This window comes from Ostreococcus lucimarinus, chromosome 10 (assembly GCF_000092065.1).
Source record: "Ostreococcus lucimarinus CCE9901 chromosome 10, complete sequence".
Classification (NCBI taxonomy): Eukaryota; Viridiplantae; Chlorophyta; class Mamiellophyceae; order Mamiellales; family Bathycoccaceae; genus Ostreococcus; species Ostreococcus sp. 'lucimarinus'.
In genome coordinates, this window is record NC_009364.1 from 192,366 (window position 1) to 209,920 (window position 17,555).

The window sequence follows — 17,555 nt, forward strand, 5'->3', positions numbered from 1 at the left end:
GCCGCCGGATTGCTCGAGCCACTTGCGCGCGGCGTCGTCGGGAAGTACGATGGCGACGTCCAAGCGCTCTTCATCGGACATTTGGGTGAGGTAGTGCTCGGCCCAATCCGGAAGCGGGACGCCTTCCTCCGCAGAGGCCATGCTGTGGATTTGGTCCTTGACGAGCCCCCAGAATTTTCCCTTGGAAGGGTCGTCCGACCAAATTGCGCTCATCAAATCGTCCCAATACACTTCTTGCTGTTCACCCCACGCGATGTCCCAAACCCCCATGCCACGATCGCGTGTGATACCAGCCTTTTCGAAGGCTTGCGCAAGCTGGCGACCGCCGATTTCTCGCGCCGTCGCGAGCGACTCCTTGAGCGAAAAGAGCATCTCTCTATTTTTCGGCTCGTGAAGAATCGCCACCGTACGCTGGGCCGCCTTAATCAACGTCTTTCTCACCTCATTGTACACTAATAAATCCAATTCAGGCGATAACTGCCTCATCACCTCGATGTGCTCAGTCTTGCCGACGCGCAGGTAACCTTCTTCGCGCGTAGGTTCGGCGGCGAGGGCGATGGGACCTAAATCACTCCACCCGTTCTGCATCACCATTTCGCACGCCAAATTCGTCGCAGCGGCGACATCGTGCATGCCGCGGGTCGTTACGTTCTCGGGACCGTACAAATAACGCTCCGCCATCTGGCCTGCGAGGAGTACGCACAGCTTGGCTTCGTAATACTCCATGGAGCGCACCGTGCGAGCCGCGGGAGAGTCGACTTCATCCGGCACGTAGACGATTTGACCCGTGGCTACACCACCGTTAAACACCGTCACCTTGCTAATCTCGTCGTACGAAGGCATGTGCATCGCGACCACGGCCTGCGCGGCGTAATAATTCACCACCGAGTCTCGTTCGTACGCGTCGAGTTGCGCGATGAGGGTATCTTCGAGCATTCTATCGCGAGCCAAACTTCCGCTGCCACTTCCGTTGCGAACGAACGCTTGCGATCGTCGAATATCGTCGATGCAAAACAAGAAGTCACCCGTAGACGCGAGCGCCTTCTCGCCTTGCGCACAGCGCATGACGGCCGACTTGGTGAGGTTCTCGATGTCGGCGCCGCTGAAACCGGCAGTTTGTCTGGCGAGGTACTCGTAGTCCAAGTTGGGATCGACACTCGACGCGAACGATGGCTTGTTGCAGTGCAAGAACAAGATTTCTTGACGCGACTTCTTGTTCGGCAGACCCATCTCGATGATGCGATCAAAACGACCGGCACGAATGAGCGCAGGATCGAGTACTTGCGGACGGTTCGTCGCCGCCAACACCATGATGCCCGTGGCGGTCGAGAAACCGTCCATCTCCGTCAGCATTTGATTGATCGTCGCCGTCGCTTCGTCGTTACCGTAAACCTGACCGGATTGTGTCTCAGTACGCTTCGTGCCGACGGCATCGAATTCATCGATGAAGATGATGCACGGCGCAACCTTCTTGGCTTGATCAAACAAGTTGCGAATACGCGCGGCTCCGACGCCGACGAACATCTCCATAAACTCCGTACCAGCGCATGAGAAGAAGGGCACATTTGCCTCGCCCGCGACACAACGAGCGAGCAACGTCTTACCCGTACCGGGCGGACCGCACAAAAGCACGCCTGCGGGAATGCGCGCGCCCATGGAGTTGTACTTTTCGAAATCCTTCAAGTAGGAAATGAGTTCAAACATTTCCGCCTTGACGTTGTCGATGCCGGTGATGTCCTTCAACGTCATCCCTTGGCGAACGTTCGAGTCGTAGTTACGCGTAGTCATGTTACCGAACATGTCTTCCGAGCTATCCTTGTACGTGCCTTCGTAAATAAGCCACGCATAGAACACCATCACCATCGGCGTCAACGCGTTGAACAGGAACGCCGTAATCTCGAGCCAGCGAGGATACTTCTCCATCTCAATCTGAATGACCCCTCCATTACCCGGTCTTTCGGTGACGAGCTTTTTGAACAACACCGGATCGTACGGAAGGTTGCAACCGAACACCTCCTCCGTGTCGTCGATGTAATATCTAATGCTCGTCTCGTTGGCGCGGTACACCACGCGGTTGACGCGCCCGACGTCGAGTAATCTGTGGAACGACGTGTAAGACGTCTCCGTGGGGAATCTATCGGTGCCCATGGTTGAGTACGGATCGCGCAAGTACGCCAAGTTCACGTTGCGCACGAATCGTTCGCCGCGGTTGGAGAAAATCTTCTTGACGGGATTCTTCTTCTCCTGTTCGTACTTTTCGTACCGCTGGATGTCCTTCAAAACCTTTTCCTCCGCCGCGCTCAATTGCCTATTCCTACTCTCGGTGTGCTCACCAGTTTTCAACCCAACGAGTTCTTTCACCCTGTCCGCCATCACCTTCACCTTATCCACCTGTCCTCCCTGTTTGGGGGCCCTACGTTGGTGTTCTAAATTCATTTTTTTCTTCTTCACCGTCCCGCGACGTCGTCGTCGTCTCTGCTTCGTCGGCGCCTCGACGACGCGCGGCTTATCCTCCGCGATCGCGTCGAGCTCTTCCAACAACTTCGCCGTCTCGTCCTCTTCATCCTTGGGATCGGAATCCACCGGCGCGATGTCGATCCCCACCCCCGCCACCTCGCCCACGCACGGCTCGCGCCGCGCGCTCGCCGTCGCCGCGCTCCTCGCCCCCTCCCGCCTCGCCTCGCGCGCCCCAGTCTCCAGCGCGCCCGCCGCTTTCGGCGCGCTCAACATCACCAACGCCGCGATCGCGCCCATCTTCGTCGCCCGCTTCGCGCGCGCCCAGCCGTCGTCCGCGTTCGCGTCCCTCGCCGCGCGTCCCGCGCCGTCGTCGCCGCCGACGCCGCATCGCACCCCTCGTCCCCACCGCGCGCCCGCCTTCGCCCGCGCGACGCGCGCGCGTCGTCGTCCGAGTCCATCCGCGATCGCGCCGCGCGTCGGCGCGATCGTCGCGCCTCGCGCGATCGACATCGCGCGTCCGCGCGCGATCGGTCGAGTAAACCTAAGCCGCGATCGTCGAGCCGCGAATCGCGCGCGCGCGCGTCTCGAGGCGCGTCGAACCCGCGCGCGCGCGTCTCCCGACGCGTTCGCGACCTCGGCGCGCGCTTCGAGCGACCGCGCGTCGCGTCGCGCGCGTCGTCGTGTGCGCGCCGCCGCGCGCGGCGCGAGGGTTCGACGCGCGCTCGAATGATCGCGTTTCGTACGTCGTTTTCGACATACACTAGAGCATTTTAGCGCCATCATTCAAAACGCTCGCGACGCGCGCCGACGCGCGCGCGACGGCGCGACGCGCGGCGACACCGCGACGCGCGACGATGTCGAGCGTCGCGCCGACGCGCGCGCGATGGTCGTCGCGGCGGTTCGCGGGCGACGCGGGACGCGCGCGCGACGCGCGCGCGACGCGACGGCGCGCGCGAGATTTGAACGCGGCGCCGGCGACGCGCGCGGGCGACGGCGACGGCGACGGCGCGGCGCTGGATTTCAACGCGTGCGCGCGCGAGCACGCGCGAGCGTTTCGCGCGACGCCGATGAGCGCGCGACTGACGCGAGAGTTCGGGATGGGGGACTCGGGGACGGACGTGTCGCTCGCGCAGCGGTTGCTCGGGCGGGACGCGAGACGCGCGCACGGCGTGTGCGACCGAGAGACGACGGAGGCGCTGCGCGCGTGGCAGATTTCGCGCGGATTAAAGCCGAGCGGGTTCTTCGGGGCGAGCTCGCGGGCGCAGATGGCGATGGAGGAGGAGCGGTGGCGCGAACTGGGGGGGGGGGCGCTGCTGGAGCGACTTTGGGAGGAGGAGGCGCGCGCGCGGGACGCGAGCGAACGCGCGAACGAACGCGCGGGAGGGAGCGGACGGACGCGCGGCGTGGTGGCGACGTCGACGACGCCGCGCGAAGCGCCGCGCGTCTCGCGCGTCGCGCGCGGCGCGTTGGTGTTGGTGGTCGCGTCGGCGGCTTTGGGCGCGGCGGCGCGTCTGAGAAATCGCGAGCGCTTCGCGGCGTTCGTCGATTCGGCGACGGCGTGGACGCGCGAATCGCGCGCGAAGGTCGCGCTCGACGTCGCGCGCGAGTTTATCGGCGCGTGCGGCGCGCGCGCGCGCGCGCGCTGGACCGAGATCGCCGCAGATTTCGCCGAGCGGCGCCGAGCGCTCGTCCGCGCCGCCGCGACGGCGATTTCTCGCGTTCGATCCGCGGCGGAACGCGTCGCGACGAACGACGCGCTCGACGCCGGCGCACCGCTCGCGGAGGGACACTTCGATGAAAACGGTCGCTGGTGGGAGTCCCCACTGCCCGCGTCCACGCCCAAAGCCGCCGACGCGAGGCCGCGTCCCGCCGAGCCGTCTCCGCGAGGCGGAGCGTCGACGGCTCGCGAGCGCGCCGAGCAAATGCGCGAGCGCTGGGTCAACATCCGTCGCCAACAGGTCGACGTCGGCGCGGACGAGCGTCGAGCGATTGAGCGCGTCTCTAAATTTCTCCGCGACGCCGAATGAGCGCGCGCGCGCGATTTCAATGTACACGCATTCGTCGCCCTCGATTCGCTCCGTCGCCGCGCCTCCGCCGCGCCCGCACTCGACGACGCCATGCTCGGTTTAGACACCTACGGCTCGTCCGATTCCGACGACGAGAACGACGCGCTCGCGAACGTCGCGTCCGTCAAGCGCCCGATCGCGTCCGCGCCGCCCGTCGACGCCGGCGCGTTGGCGCTCGAGCGCGCGCTCGACGGCGATGGCGGCTCGACGGGAATGCGCGTCGTTCCGCTCGCGTCCACGCGCACGGTCGTCGGTGCGCGCGACGCGCGAACGCGATGGCATCGATCGATCGCTCGACGCGCGCGCGTCGCGCGAGGAACGCGCGTGGACGATGGACTGACGGAGATTCGTTCGACGCGCGCAGACCCGACGACGCGAGAGATGCGCGTGAACCTGACGTACGACGAGATGACGGCCCCGATCGAGGGACCGAGGCACGAGACGCGAGAGGATAGACTCACGGGGCGAGGGGCGAGGAATCACGCGCTCGGGCAGGTGGACGCGACGACGGTGAACGCGTTTAGTTTCGACGAACAGTACAATACGTACAATTCGCGGGGGTACGCGGCGGCGCCGTCGGGGACTGGGGTCGTCGGTGACGCCGACGCGATGCGAGCGAGCAAGGGGGAGACGGCGTTTAATATTTCTGCGGCGAAAAAACGAAGGATTCGCGAGGAAGTGCTCGCGGGGGTGGCGACGCCGGCGAGCGGCGAGACGGATACGTCGGCGTGGGCGCCGGCTCGAGCGGCGCAAAAGGTGCTCGTGCACGATGATTTGTCGGAGAAGGAGAAGGAGTACGTGAAATGGCACATGGATAATCGCGAGGCAAAGCTTCGGGCGAAAGGAAAGTTGGAAGGTTTGGAGACGGGTCCGGGCGAGGACGGCGGCGCTCAAGACGACTCAAAGTTTACAAAGTTTCACGGCTCGGAGGAAGTCAACTACGCGGGGGATTCTTGGATTGCGGCGCCAAAGAGCGAGAAGCGCGATGGAGATGGAACTTGCTTCGCGCCGAACAAGTGCGTGCACACGTTTAACGGTCACACGAAGGGTGTGTCAAAGATTGAATTTTTCCCTCACACCGGTCACCTGTTGCTCTCGGCGGGCATGGACAACGTGGTCAAGATTTGGGACGTGTACAACAGTCGAAAGTGCATGCGCACGTACATGGGACACGACAAGGCGGTAAAAGACGTGTGCTTCAACGGCGATGGCACGCGCTTCGTGTCGACGTCGTGGGATAAAAAGGTTCGATTGTGGGACACGGAGACTGGCAAAATAATCCAAACCGTGACGAGCGGGAAAATCGGTTACTGCGCGAAGATTCATCCAAAGCAAGACAACTTGGTGTTGATCGGGCAGAGCGATAAAAAAATCGTGCAGTGGGACATGAACAACGGGGACTTGGTGCAAGAGTACGACCAGCATCTCGGGCCGGTGAACTCGATCACTTTCGCCGACGGCGGCGAACGCTTCATGTCCTCTTCGGACGACAAAACGCTTCGAGTTTGGGAGTTTGGAATCCCGGTGACGACTAAATACATCGCTGACCCGTCGATGCACTCCGTGCCCGCGACTGCGATATCGAACAACGGCAAGTACATCATCGGTCAATCGCTCGACAATCAAATTATCACCTTTAGCGTCGACGAACGCTTTCGAAGAAACAACAAGAAACGCTTTGGTGGTCACCACAACGCCGGTTACGCGTGCCAGCCCGCGTTTTCTACCGATGACAGCACCGTCGTTAGCGGCGACGGGTCTGGTAAGATCTTCTTCTGGGATTGGAAGACGTCCAAAATCATCAAATCCGTCAAGGCGCACGCCGAGGTGTGCATCGGCGTCGCTTGGCACCCGCTCAAGAGCTCCGTCGTCGCGTCGTGCAGTTGGGACAAGACGATCAAGCTGTGGAAGTAGTCTCCGAGCTCAATCTTTGTCGTTGATATATCTCGCGTAGCGCACTTCCTCACGCGCGCGCCTTCTCTTTGCGTCGGCGTCTTCGTGTCCGCGTCTCGCTGTCCTTTCGCTTTCGCGAATTCTGAGCGCATCTCGTCATTGCCCCGCGCCCGATCGTCCAGCATGCGCCGTTCGCGCGCGCGCGCGCTCGCCGGCGCGCTCGCGCTCACACTCGCCTGCGCCGCCCTCCCCCGCGCGCTCGCGCGCGCTGATTCGCACGCGGCGTCGCATCTGCGACTCGCCACGTCGGATGTCCCGGTCGACACCGTCGACGCTTCGGAGCCCGCGCGCGACGCCGTGCGCGAGGCGCGCGCGCTGGTCGCCGACGCCGCGGCGCTCGAAGCGAAGTTCGAGGCGTTCGTGGACGCGTTCGATAAACGCGCCGAGTACGCGACGAAGACGGCGACGGAACGCGCTCGGAGAATCGTCATCTTTGGCGAAAATCTCGTCAAGGCGGCGACGAATCAAGCGAACGATCGAGGCAGCGCGAACCACGGGGTGACGATGTTCAGCGATCTCACCGCGGAAGAGTTTGCGGCGCGGTATTTGGGTCACGTGCGGTTGTCGAGCGAGGAGAGGGAGAAACGGAAGGCGAGGGGAGGGGAGACGCTCGAGACGTTGCCGGTGGAACATTTGCCGGAGGAATTCGATTGGCGATTTAAGGGCGCGGTGACGCGGGTGAAGGATCAAGGACAGTGTGGATCGTGCTGGACGTTTTCAACGACGGGTGCGATCGAGGGCGCGCACTTCATCAGCACCGGAAAGCTCGTTGAATTGAGCGAACAACAACTCGTGGACTGCGACGTCGGTTGCGATCCAGACGTGCCGAACGCGTGCGATTCTGGCTGTAACGGCGGCTTGCCGTCGAACGCGATGGAGTACATCGTAGAGCACGGAGGCATCGATACCGAGAAGTCGTACCCGTACGTCGGCGAGAAGGGCGAGTGCAAGGCGAAGAAAGGCAAACTCGGCGCGACGCTCAAGAACTTCTCCTTCGTCAGCGACGACGAAAAACAAATGGCGGCGGCGTTGGTCAAATACGGCCCACTGTCCATCGGGATCAACGCTGCGTGGATGCAAAGTTACATCGGCGGCGTCGCCTGCCCTTGGCTCTGCGACGCCGAGTCGCTCGATCACGGCGTCCTCATCGTCGGCTACGGCTCGAGCGGCTTCGCCCCGGTTCGATGGGCGCCCGAACCGTACTGGATCGTCAAGAATTCTTGGAGTCCGGCGTGGGGCGAGGGTGGATACTACCGCATATGCAAAGACAAAGGTTCGTGCGGCATCAACAACATGGTCGTCGCCGCGCACGGCGTCGACTGATCGCGCTTCGCGTTCGCCTCGCGTCTTCATGCTTCTCTCGCGCCTCGTCGCCTTCATCGACGACGTCGCGCGCGTTTCTCGCATTTTCATCTCTGTATCTCATCATTCTAAAACTATCGTTACAATCGTATCTCGCCTCGCCGTCGTCGCGTTCGCGCGATAACCCTCGTCGTCTCGCCGCGCGTCCGCCCTACACCGCCTTCGGCCCGTTCGCGTCGAACGCCCCGCTCCACCTCTGGCTCGGTATCGCGTGCGCGGGATATATCGGCCGCTTCTCCCGCGCGCGCGAGTAGTTGAACGTCATCATCGCCAGCGCGCCGAGCGCGACGAATCCCCCGACCGTGTTTCGTTTCCACGCCTTCGGATCCGCGAACCACCCGCCGTACGTCGTCCACACGTGTCCCGTCACGCTCGTCGGTCCGCCGCCGCTCGCGGGCGCGCCCATGGTCGTCGCTGTGCGAACGCCGCCGATGGACGCGTCGTCGTCTGTCGTCGCGGCGCGTCGTCGATCCGCGATCGTCGAACGGCGGATCGTCACACGACGACGCGCGCGCGCGCGACGCTCGACGCGACGCGACTCGACTCGACGGCGTCGCGACTCGACTCGAGATGTTTCAGACGCGCAGCGAGTACGACCGGGGCGTGAACACGTTCAGCCCGGAGGGACGGTTGTTTCAGGTGGAGTACGCCATCGAGGCGATCAAGCTCGGGTCGACGGCGATCGCGATAAAGACGCGCGAGGGCGTGGTGCTGGCGGTGGAGAAGCGCGCGACGTCGCCGCTGATGGACGCGTCGTCGCTGGAGAAGATCGCGGAGATCGACGCGCACGTGGGGTGCGCGGTGAGCGGGCTGACGGCGGACGCGTGGACGATGGTGGAACACGGACGGGCGGAGTGCCAGAATCATTACTTTACGTATAACGAACCGATGCCGGTGCTGAGCTGCACGACGTCGCTGTGCGAACTGGCGATGTCGTTCGCGGGCGAGGGGGAGAAGAGAATGTCGAGACCGTTCGGGGTGGCGCTGTTGGTGGCGGGGAAGGATGAGGACGGGTATCACTTGGTGCACACGGATCCGAGCGGTACGGCGGTGCAATATAAAGCGAAAGCGATCGGAAGCGGGAGCGAAGGCGCGCAGACGGCGCTGCAAGAGGAATATAGAGACGATTTGACGCTCAAAGAGGCGGAGACGCTGGCGTTGAAGACGTTGAAGGCGGTCATGGAGGAAAAGGTCAACACGACGAACGTCGACATGGCGCGCGTGGCGCCGGCGTACGTCAAGTATTCCGACGCCGCGATTCAGGAAATCATCGATCGTTTATGATGAGTGAGTAGATTTAATTTCGGTTCGAGCTTGTAAGTTTCGTGTAAAAGATTCTTCGTTCAATGATTTACATTACGTGCCTTGCGGCGCGCGCGCGCTCAACTGTTTTAAACTAATCGATTATTCATCCAGTATTCCTCTCATTTCTTCGCCTTCTTCGCCGAAAGCGGCGATTTACCGACGCCTTTTGAGGGGGTCGGGGTTTTGCGCTTCACCGGCGTCGCCTTTTGTGTCGTCGGTGTTTTCGACGTCGACGCTTTCGCCTCCGCGCCGCCGTCGTCGCCGACGACGCGCTTCTTGTGCAAATTGATCATCTTCGTCAAGACGTGGAATCCGTCGTGGATTTGGAACGGCGTTCGATTGAAATCAAAGTGCACCGTTCGCTGATCGTCGGATATCTCCACGTCGATTTCCGCCTCGGATTTGGTTTGAATCAAAATGAAAGGAAGCTGAATGCCGGTGGGCGGCGGACCGTCCCCCGCGAGGGCTTTTTGGTTGCGTTCCACGAGCGCCACGAGCGCGTCGTGTTGCTCCACGAGCTCGGCGAGGTAGTTGGTCTTCTGCTCGAACGCATCTATCGACTCCGTGGACGCCAATTCCCGATTCGACGTTCTCGGTCCCGCCGCCTTCGCGGGCGGCGGCGATTCGCCCGGTTTCACGTATCCCTCGGGGTATCCGTTCCAGAATATTTCCTTCTTCTTCTTTCTGATGATTTCTAGCGCCATGAGAACATTAAGCGCGTCGTACACCCGTCGACGCACGTTCTTTTCGTCGAAATCCGCGTTCGTTTCTTCTGCAGTCACGCGAAGCTCCTCGACGAGCTCGTTCGCCACCTCGTTGTAAGACGTGTGCTTCTTCTCTTCAACCTTTTCGCACACGCGCATGCTAAAATGTCGCAACCCTTTCTGCTCGCGCTCGCCCGTCCCAGGAGTTTGCGGTAATGATTTTCGAATTTTGGACGACTTGGGCGTCGCGTACGCCTCATCGTCGCCAACTTCTGCTTTGACGCCCGCGCGCAAGTTCGCGCGCGCCGTGGCGATGATCCGTCGCGCCTGCGCGACGAATTCCGCCGCCTCCTGACACTTCTTTTCGGCCACCTCCGCGTCGTACTTCCCGATCGTAGGCGTCATCGCGCGCATCACCGTCGCTGCGGACGTCCCCGCCCTTTGAAATCGCAACCCGTCGTCCTCCGCCGCCTCGCGCCCGCTCACCCTCGCCGCCAAATCCCCGCGCTCGGGCGTCCCAAACTTCGGCGTAAACGCCCCACTATCCTCAAATCCCAACCCCGGCGACGTCGACTCCCCCCGTCGTCCTCCCTCGACGTCCCCCATGAACGCATTCAACGCATCCGCGTCGGCTAAGCCTACCCTCGCGCGTTCCGCTCGTCAGTCTCTCGCGTCTCTCGCTCGTCTCTCGTCTCTCGTCTCTCCTTCGCCTCGTTCCATTCGCACCTGAATCCCCGAGCACATCGTCGACGTCCGCGTACTCCGACACCCCCTACGCCTCGTTCGCGCGCCGCGCTTCGCCGTCAGTCGCCTCTTCGGTTTCGCCGCGTCTCGCGCGTCTTCGTCCTTTAAAATCTCCAAAAAATCTCCGCATAAAGCCATCTGTCGAATCGTCCGTCGTCCGTCGTCTCGCGTTCGCCTCGCGTCTCGCACGCACCGCGTCTCGCAGCGATCGAAACAGTTCCTCCGCCAGCGCGTCGTCGTCGCGCGAGGTCGTCGCCGTCGCCGTCGTCGCGCGTCGTCGTCGCGTCGACATGTCGAGCGCGAATTCCGAAACGTCGCGTCGCGCGTCGCGTCGCGCGCGCGATGGGACGCGCGCGACGCGCGATGGGACGCGCGCGCGTCGCGCGCGTTCGCGCGGCTCGACGGCGCCGCGGTGCGCGCGCGTGTGACGCGCGCGACGCGACGACGTCGGTTCGAACGACACTTCGCGACCGCGCGCGCATGGCGACGTCGCGCGTCGCGCGCGCGACGCTGGACGTGCGAGGATACGCCGCGGATGGAAGCGCGCATCGCGTGAGCGCGCGCGCGAGCTTCGAGTACGCGTACGAGACGAGGGAGGACGACGCGAACGCGACGGTGCGAGTGATGCTCACGCCGAGCGACGGACGGGCGACGTTCGCGCGGTACGCGTGCGCGCTGACGCGGGAACGGTTCGAAACGATGCGACGGGAACAGTCGTTGACGCTGCGGACGGCGAGGGAGTGCGCGGAGACGTGCGGGAGGGCGCTGGAGAAGGCGGCGCGCGGGGAGGGGCTCGCGGTGTTGGCGTGCGACGCGAAGAGCGGGAAAGCGAGGTTGGAGATCGTGGAGGAGTACGCGAATAGGTTGGTGAGCGTGATGGAGATGGAGTTTGAGATGATGGATGACGTCGAGGTCAGGGCGAGGGTGTCGGAGGAGTACGGGCGGATGAAGCGGACGTTGGCGGCGTACGAAGCCAAGTTTGGTCGGTTGGAGGCGTGAGGAAGACGCGCGCGTTTGATCGTTTGTATTGATAACCAGTAAGAATCTCCGATACTAGTGCTTCTACTTTCCTTCTGCGGTCGTCGCGCTACATCGGATTTATGAGGCCGATTGGCTGAGTCTGGCCTAAGCGGCCGCGCGGAGGCGTCGGCGGACGATCGCGGTTGACGTCTTGCAGCCACAAGTTGTCGTCGATGCGGTCGGAGGGCGATAAAGACTCCATGGCGATCGGTGGTAACGGGTGGATGAGCTTGGGGTATAACGTCAGATCGCGCCCTAACACCAGAATCGCTCCGGCGTTATTCGCGGTCCCGCAATAGTTTGTTGCGCTAAAGACGGTGAGCAGTTGTCCTTGGGCGAAACGCTCGAAACCGTCCATGACGCACTCGTGCGCGCGGATGATCATCTGGATCCCGTTCGTTTCGCAGAACGCCTTCACACGATCTGGCCCGAAAGTCACGAGACCTGGACCCCGCGCGTTCGGGCGTAAACCTTCGATACCATCGTTCTCTGTCGGGTCGCTCCAGAGAATGTCCATGAGCTCGACGCCGCCGTTTTCCATGTTCAACGGTCGCTTCAGCTCATTGATTTGCGAGATGTGCGTCAAGCTACGGCCGATACCACCGTGCATGCAGCAAATACGATCCTCGATGACGGCCGCAAGCGGGAGCCATTCGAACAACTCGTTGAATCTTCGCCAGACTGCGTCGCCCGCGGATTCGCCCAGACGCTCGACGCACTCGATGCGGAATCCAAACAACGCATTGATGTCCGACTCTTCGTGGTTACCGCGAAGTAAATGCACAGCTTGCGGGTGCTCAATTTTCAGCGCGAGCAGCAGAGAAATGGTCTCCAAGGAGTACGCACCGCGATCGACGTAGTCTCCCAAGAAAACGTAATCGATGTATGCGATGTCGCCCGCCGTCGATGGCGCGCCGTATTCGGCGAATAACCGCATCAAATCTCCAAACTGACCGTGCAGGTCGCCAAAGATTTTCGCCGGACCTTTCACCGTAAGTACGGTCTCTTCGTTCTTGAAACAATGCTCTGCGGCGTCGCATAACTCGTTGATGGCGCTCGCGCTAAGAAAGAATCGACGATCCGTGCTCGGCTCCCAGGTGTGCGGATGAAGCAAGTGCGTGAGCACGGCCTTGTGCACGGGTTGCGCCCCGAGCTCAGCGGCGCGTCTCGCGCGCGCCATCTTCGCTGGAGTGTCTCCGGGGGTGAGCATATCCACACCGGGAGTACCGATGCGTCGCGCCTCGTTTTCAAACTGATCGATGGACAGCTGCCGCACCATGCTCGCGACGCCTCGCGGCGTTGACTTCGCGCCAGAATCTGGCGGCGCGGCGGCAACGACTACGGCACGATGATGTAACCTAACTTCCGACGCGGGCGTGCGTAGAGCCGATTCTGGGGAGCCGAAACGAGCGAATCCAGGCGATGGCGTGTGCACGGACGATCCCGGAGAGCCAGAGTCAGATTCGCCCAACGAAAACTTTCTTCGAGCGACCAACTCGAGCGCGGCTGCCGCTTCTTGCGCGCTCGCCGCACGCAGCTCTTTCTCCGCAGCGGCGTTCATGTTGTCGGGCGAATCCGGGGACCCCGGCGAACCTCCGAGCGGTCGCAAGGCGATGCCCTCGGGAGACGAGGGCGAACTGAAGGATCCGTTTGAATACGTTGCGTCTCGTTGCGTGTTGATTGCGAACGAGTCTCGAACGTTTCTCGGCGAGTGCATTCCTAATATATCAGCCGACAGCCCGGTTTCACCGAGCCATTTACGCCAAGCCAAGGAATTCGGATCGATGAGAGTCGCGAGCTCTCGCGTGCGTTCGGCGCGCGTCGAACCGCTCTCTTGCGGCGGCTCTTCGAGCACGACCAAATCATCCAACAACGTTCCGTTTCTCAAACCACCGTGCACGAAAATGAATGGACCATACGCCACACTTGCATGGCGGCACCGTCGTCCGACGAGTGAGCTCGCGTCGTAGGAAAGCTGTGCCTTGCCCTCGGAACTCTTCGCGTCCCGCCATCCCGTGCTTCCACCCGACGACGTGTCCAGCATCGACATCGTCGCTTCGTTCGTGACGAGCTGTCCCCCACCCGACGCCCCACCGGTGATGTGCAATCTCGTGTCCACGAATGCGGTCGCGTGCTGGTATCGACGCGTTGGTGCCTTGCCCGGCGCTTCGGCCCACTCCCAACGCCCGTCGCGGTGCCTAGCCAAACCGTACGCGTCATTCAGCGCGAAACCGTCCGCACCGCGGCCACCGCAGAGCAGCAACAGACCATCGCTTCGAGTACTCGCGCTCGCGTACGTTCTCGCGCTCGGCACGGGCCCACTCGGCGCGCACTTGGTCCATTCGTACGGTTTCGTCGTCGTGTCCAACACCCACGTATCGTCCAAGCACTTCGAACCGTCCGTCCCCCCGATCACCACCAAAAATCTCTGCGCCACGAAACTCAACACGTGCGCGTATCGTTGCCCCGGACCTTGCCCCCGCACGTGCACGCGGTGCCACTTCGGGTCCCTCGTCGCTAAATCCAACACGTACAAATCTTCATCCGCCAACCCGTCCGGCCCGATGCCGCCGAGCACGACGAGCATCCCTCCCACCGTGGCCGCCCCGTGCGCCGCCCGCGGGCTCGGCACGTCACCGCCGCACTCCAACTTCCCCCACTCCCCGTTAAACGGGTCCAAGACGTGCAATTCATTCGTCGCGCCGCTCAGCTTGACCCACGCGCCCGCGTCTCGACCCGCCTGCGGGCTCAACCCCACGTTCGCGCTCGCGTTCGCCCCGCTTCCGCCCTCGAGCTCGGTCGCACCCCCGAACGTGACTATCTTCGTCTTTTGATTCCATCGCAGCGCCGTCATCGTGTGTCCACAGCGCGCGCCCGGCGCCGAAGACGTCGCGAACGTTTTCGAGTCATTCGCGAACGTCGACGCGTTATTCGTCGCGTCCGCGAACCCAGCGCGCGATCGCGTCGCGTCGAACGGCGCGGCGAGCATTCTTCGCCCTCTGCGCGCCCGCGCGACGCGCAGTTCGCCGCTCGCGCGTCGTTCTGACGCGCAGTCGTTCAAGATTTTTGAATTTCAACGACGCGCGCGCGACAGTCGCGGCACTCGCGCGCGCGCATGCCGCCGGCGACGCGGTCGCCGCTCGACGCGATCGCGCGAAACGTCGACATGCGCGCCTCGGCGCTGAGCGCGGTGGAGAAGTTGGCGCTCGAGGCCGACGCGACGGCGCTGTCGCCGATCGACGTCGCGCGCGCGCCGCGCGTCGAGACGACTCGCGCGCGCGAGAGCGACGCGACGGCGCGCGAGAGCGACGCGAACGCGCGCGAGGACGACGCGCGCGAGGACGACGCGGACGAGGCGTCGACGGCGACGACGGAGTATCGAGAGACGGTGGCGCTGCTGCGCGCGCAGACGACGGCGCTGCGCGAGGCGAACGAAGCGCGCGAGGAGCTCGAGGAAGCGCTTCGCGAGGCGGAGACGACGAAGGCGACGCTCGAGGGCGACGCGCTGGAGCGAATGCGCGCGGTGCGGGGAGAGATGGAATCGCTTCGCGCGACGCTGGAGGAGGTGGTGGAGAGTCGGCGACGCGCGCGAGAGGGGGAGGCGAACGCGGTGGCGCGAGCGAAGGCGTCGGAGGAGACGCTCGCGCGCGAGAGGGAATCGCACGAGCGCGCGGTGGAGGAAATGCGCGCGGAGCTGGCGCTCGCGCGGTCGAGCGCGGAAATCGCGGCTCGAGGCGTGCGAACGAAGGACGGCGTCGAAGTCACCGCGGAGCTGTACGAACAGTCGCACTCGATGGAAAAGAAGGCGTTGAAGGATGCGCAGCGGGCCAAAAACGCGCTCGTGGAGCAGAAGAAAACGCTCGAGGCGCTGGAGAAGCGATTGCGCGACACGAGGTCGCGCGCGGATTTAGCCGAAGCCAAGTGCCGAGAATTGAAATCGGCGCAAAAACGATGGGATCGATTGGAAGCCGGTGGTGATAACGCGTTCGCACAGTCCCCTGCCTCGGCAGCTACGCCGCGGACGCTGCGACAGAGCCATCGCGACGTGCGGGCGTACGCCGCCCAGCGCGTGGAGGCGTTGGAGAAGGATGTCAAGACGACGCGGCGCGAAGCTACGCTAGCGACTGCGGATTTAGATTCAAAGTTAGCCGCCGAGTCAGGCACGCGTAGCGCTGTGCAAGGAAGCTTGGAGAGCGCACGCGCGCGTATCCGCGTGCTCGAAGGTGAGCGTGATGCGTTGCGAGCGCGCGCCGAGGCGGCAGAGACTGAGGTCGCAGATTTGAAGATGACGCTCAAGTTGACGGAGGAACGCGCGGCGCAAGCGGAGGAAACGGCGGCGAAAGAAATCGCGGCGGCTATGGACGCGATGCACCGAGTTCATTCGGCAGAAGACGCCCTGATGTCCGCCTCGCACCAGCAAGAGGAGGCGGTCAAGGCGAAAAGTGCAATGAAGCGGCGCGAATACGGAGAGAAGACGCGTGAGCTCGAGGAACGCATCGAAGCCGCTGAACGGGCGCGCGATGCCGCAGCGCAACGCGCACAAGTGGCGGAGGATGCACGCAGACGCGCCGAGTCCGAACTTGCGCGCGCGCAGACGAGCACAGCGCGCGACGGCGACGGCGCCGACGTCCGCGAACGAATTTGCGCCGCCGAGGACAGAGCGCTTCGCGCCGAGGAAGAGCTCTCTCAAGTCCGTAAAGCCGCGCGCGATGCCGCGCGCAACGCAAACGAATCCATCTCGCCGTCGCCCGAACGCGTGGCGCACCGACCACCGTTCTCGCAATCGCGACCGACTCGTCTTGCGCGCGAGCGCGACGGCCAACGCGCCGCCGCCGCCGAGCTCCTGCACAGCCTTCGCGCCAAACTCGAGGCCAGTTCCCCGTCGATCGGGCAGAAGTCGAAAAGTAGATTCACGGATGCCGATCACGACGACGCCTCGTACGCTACGCCCGTGAAACGGGCTTGATAGATATTTAATGTACCAACTCCCGACTCCCAGCGACCTCGACCGCCACTCCGCGGCTCGCACGTCTCCCAACCATGCGCCTGGATCTCGCCCGCGTCGCCAGATTCGCCCAGCGCACGACGGGCGACGCTTCGGACGCGACGCCGAGTCGTCACACCACTCCAGCGCGGCGTAAAACAATTTCAATGACGCTCATGGCCATCGTGCACGGCTTTGGATTACTCACCTTAACCGTCCCGGAAAACGATCTCACGGCGAACGGGTTCGACAACAGCACCGCGCGTACGCTCCTCGCGCTGTTTGCGTTCGATGTCGTCGCGTACTGGCGCGTGCTCGGAAGCGATCCCGGATACGTGGACGCGAGCGAGGACGCGAACGACGACGCCGAGGACGGCGAGCGACGCGCGTGCGAAAAATGCGCCGGCGCGCGCGTGCCGCTGCGAGCGAAACACTGTCACGTGTGCGAAAGATGCGTGCGAAAATTTGATCATCACTGCTTTTGGGTCGGGACGTGCGTGGGCGAGCGGAACCACGGACGGTTTTGGTGGTTTTTGTTGGCGCAGTCGTGCGTCGCGGCGCACGCGTGTTGGATCGCGGTCACGGGCGTCGTGGGAGCGACGGTGAATCACGCGACGTGGTTCGATGTCTGGCGTGATAACGCGTGGAGTGCGATGGCGTGCGGATACACGCAAATGATGACGCTGTTTGTGGGATTTTTATTCGTGTTTCACAGTTATTTATTGCTCAGCGGGCAGACGACGTGGGAGGTGAGCAGCGAGCAGCGGGTGACGTATTTGCGGTCTTTACCGCGCGGGAGCAAGCCATTTGACGAGGGTGCGATCGAAAACGCGCGCACGGCGTGTTTTCCGAGAAAGATTCCCAAAACTTGGCGCATTCCGAGTGTAGAAACGTTGCAGGCTCGAGAAAACGAGCAAACCTTCTTCCAAAACGATCACTATAGCTGCTTCTAGATTTGCT

The 17,555-nt window shown here is 63.0% G+C and overlaps 11 protein-coding genes across 11 annotated transcripts; 7 read left to right on the plus strand and 4 right to left on the minus strand.

Annotated features, from left to right (window-relative positions):
* Window positions 1-549: 549 nt before the first annotated feature.
* OSTLU_38040 (predicted protein) lies at window positions 550-1,923 on the minus strand (the record flags this gene model as incomplete). Its single annotated transcript, XM_001420071.1, has 2 exons — window positions 550-952; window positions 1,016-1,923. Coding segments are annotated over 2 exons (1,311 nt in total), but the record flags the coding sequence as incomplete, so codon positions are not given.
* A 1,601-nt stretch (window positions 1,924-3,524) lies between these two features.
* Window positions 3,525-4,484, plus strand: OSTLU_26080 (predicted protein; the record flags this gene model as incomplete). The annotated part of the gene is made up of 1 exon (XM_001419894.1): window positions 3,525-4,484. One exon carries the CDS (start codon window positions 3,525-3,527, stop codon window positions 4,482-4,484), a length of 960 nt encoding a protein of 319 aa, XP_001419931.1.
* Window positions 4,485-4,904: 420 nt separating this feature from the next.
* Window positions 4,905-6,437, plus strand: OSTLU_17027 (predicted protein; the record flags this gene model as incomplete). Its single annotated transcript, XM_001419895.1, has 2 exons — window positions 4,905-5,279; window positions 5,310-6,437. The coding sequence occupies 2 exons, from the start codon at window positions 4,905-4,907 to the stop codon at window positions 6,435-6,437; spliced, it is 1,503 nt and encodes a 500-aa protein (XP_001419932.1).
* Window positions 6,438-6,980: 543 nt separating this feature from the next.
* OSTLU_26082 (predicted protein) lies at window positions 6,981-7,920 on the plus strand (the record flags this gene model as incomplete). Its single annotated transcript, XM_001419896.1, has 1 exon — window positions 6,981-7,920. The coding sequence occupies one exon, from the start codon at window positions 6,981-6,983 to the stop codon at window positions 7,797-7,799; it is 819 nt and encodes a 272-aa protein (XP_001419933.1). The 3' UTR covers window positions 7,800-7,920.
* Window positions 7,921-7,989: 69 nt separating this feature from the next.
* On the minus strand, window positions 7,990-8,244 carry OSTLU_26083 (predicted protein; the record flags this gene model as incomplete). Its single annotated transcript, XM_001420072.1, has 1 exon — window positions 7,990-8,244. One exon carries the CDS (start codon window positions 8,242-8,244, stop codon window positions 7,990-7,992), a length of 255 nt encoding a protein of 84 aa, XP_001420109.1.
* A 164-nt stretch (window positions 8,245-8,408) lies between these two features.
* Window positions 8,409-9,122, plus strand: OSTLU_38146 (predicted protein; the record flags this gene model as incomplete). Its single annotated transcript, XM_001419897.1, has 1 exon — window positions 8,409-9,122. The coding sequence occupies one exon, from the start codon at window positions 8,409-8,411 to the stop codon at window positions 9,120-9,122; it is 714 nt and encodes a 237-aa protein (XP_001419934.1).
* Window positions 9,123-9,262: 140 nt separating this feature from the next.
* Window positions 9,263-10,252, minus strand: OSTLU_38105 (predicted protein; the record flags this gene model as incomplete). Its single annotated transcript, XM_001420073.1, has 1 exon — window positions 9,263-10,252. One exon carries the CDS (start codon window positions 10,250-10,252, stop codon window positions 9,263-9,265), a length of 990 nt encoding a protein of 329 aa, XP_001420110.1.
* Window positions 10,253-11,071: 819 nt separating this feature from the next.
* Window positions 11,072-11,590, plus strand: OSTLU_26086 (predicted protein; the record flags this gene model as incomplete). Its single annotated transcript, XM_001419898.1, has 1 exon — window positions 11,072-11,590. The coding sequence occupies one exon, from the start codon at window positions 11,072-11,074 to the stop codon at window positions 11,588-11,590; it is 519 nt and encodes a 172-aa protein (XP_001419935.1).
* Window positions 11,591-11,720: 130 nt separating this feature from the next.
* OSTLU_200 (predicted protein) lies at window positions 11,721-14,489 on the minus strand (the record flags this gene model as incomplete). Its single annotated transcript, XM_001420074.1, has 1 exon — window positions 11,721-14,489. A coding segment is annotated over one exon (2,769 nt), but the record flags the coding sequence as incomplete, so codon positions are not given.
* A 237-nt stretch (window positions 14,490-14,726) lies between these two features.
* Window positions 14,727-16,577, plus strand: OSTLU_17033 (predicted protein; the record flags this gene model as incomplete). Its single annotated transcript, XM_001419899.1, has 1 exon — window positions 14,727-16,577. The coding sequence occupies one exon, from the start codon at window positions 14,727-14,729 to the stop codon at window positions 16,575-16,577; it is 1,851 nt and encodes a 616-aa protein (XP_001419936.1).
* A 185-nt stretch (window positions 16,578-16,762) lies between these two features.
* On the plus strand, window positions 16,763-17,548 carry OSTLU_26089 (predicted protein; the record flags this gene model as incomplete). Its single annotated transcript, XM_001419900.1, has 1 exon — window positions 16,763-17,548. The coding sequence occupies one exon, from the start codon at window positions 16,763-16,765 to the stop codon at window positions 17,546-17,548; it is 786 nt and encodes a 261-aa protein (XP_001419937.1).
* Between the last annotated feature and the right edge of the window lie 7 nt (window positions 17,549-17,555).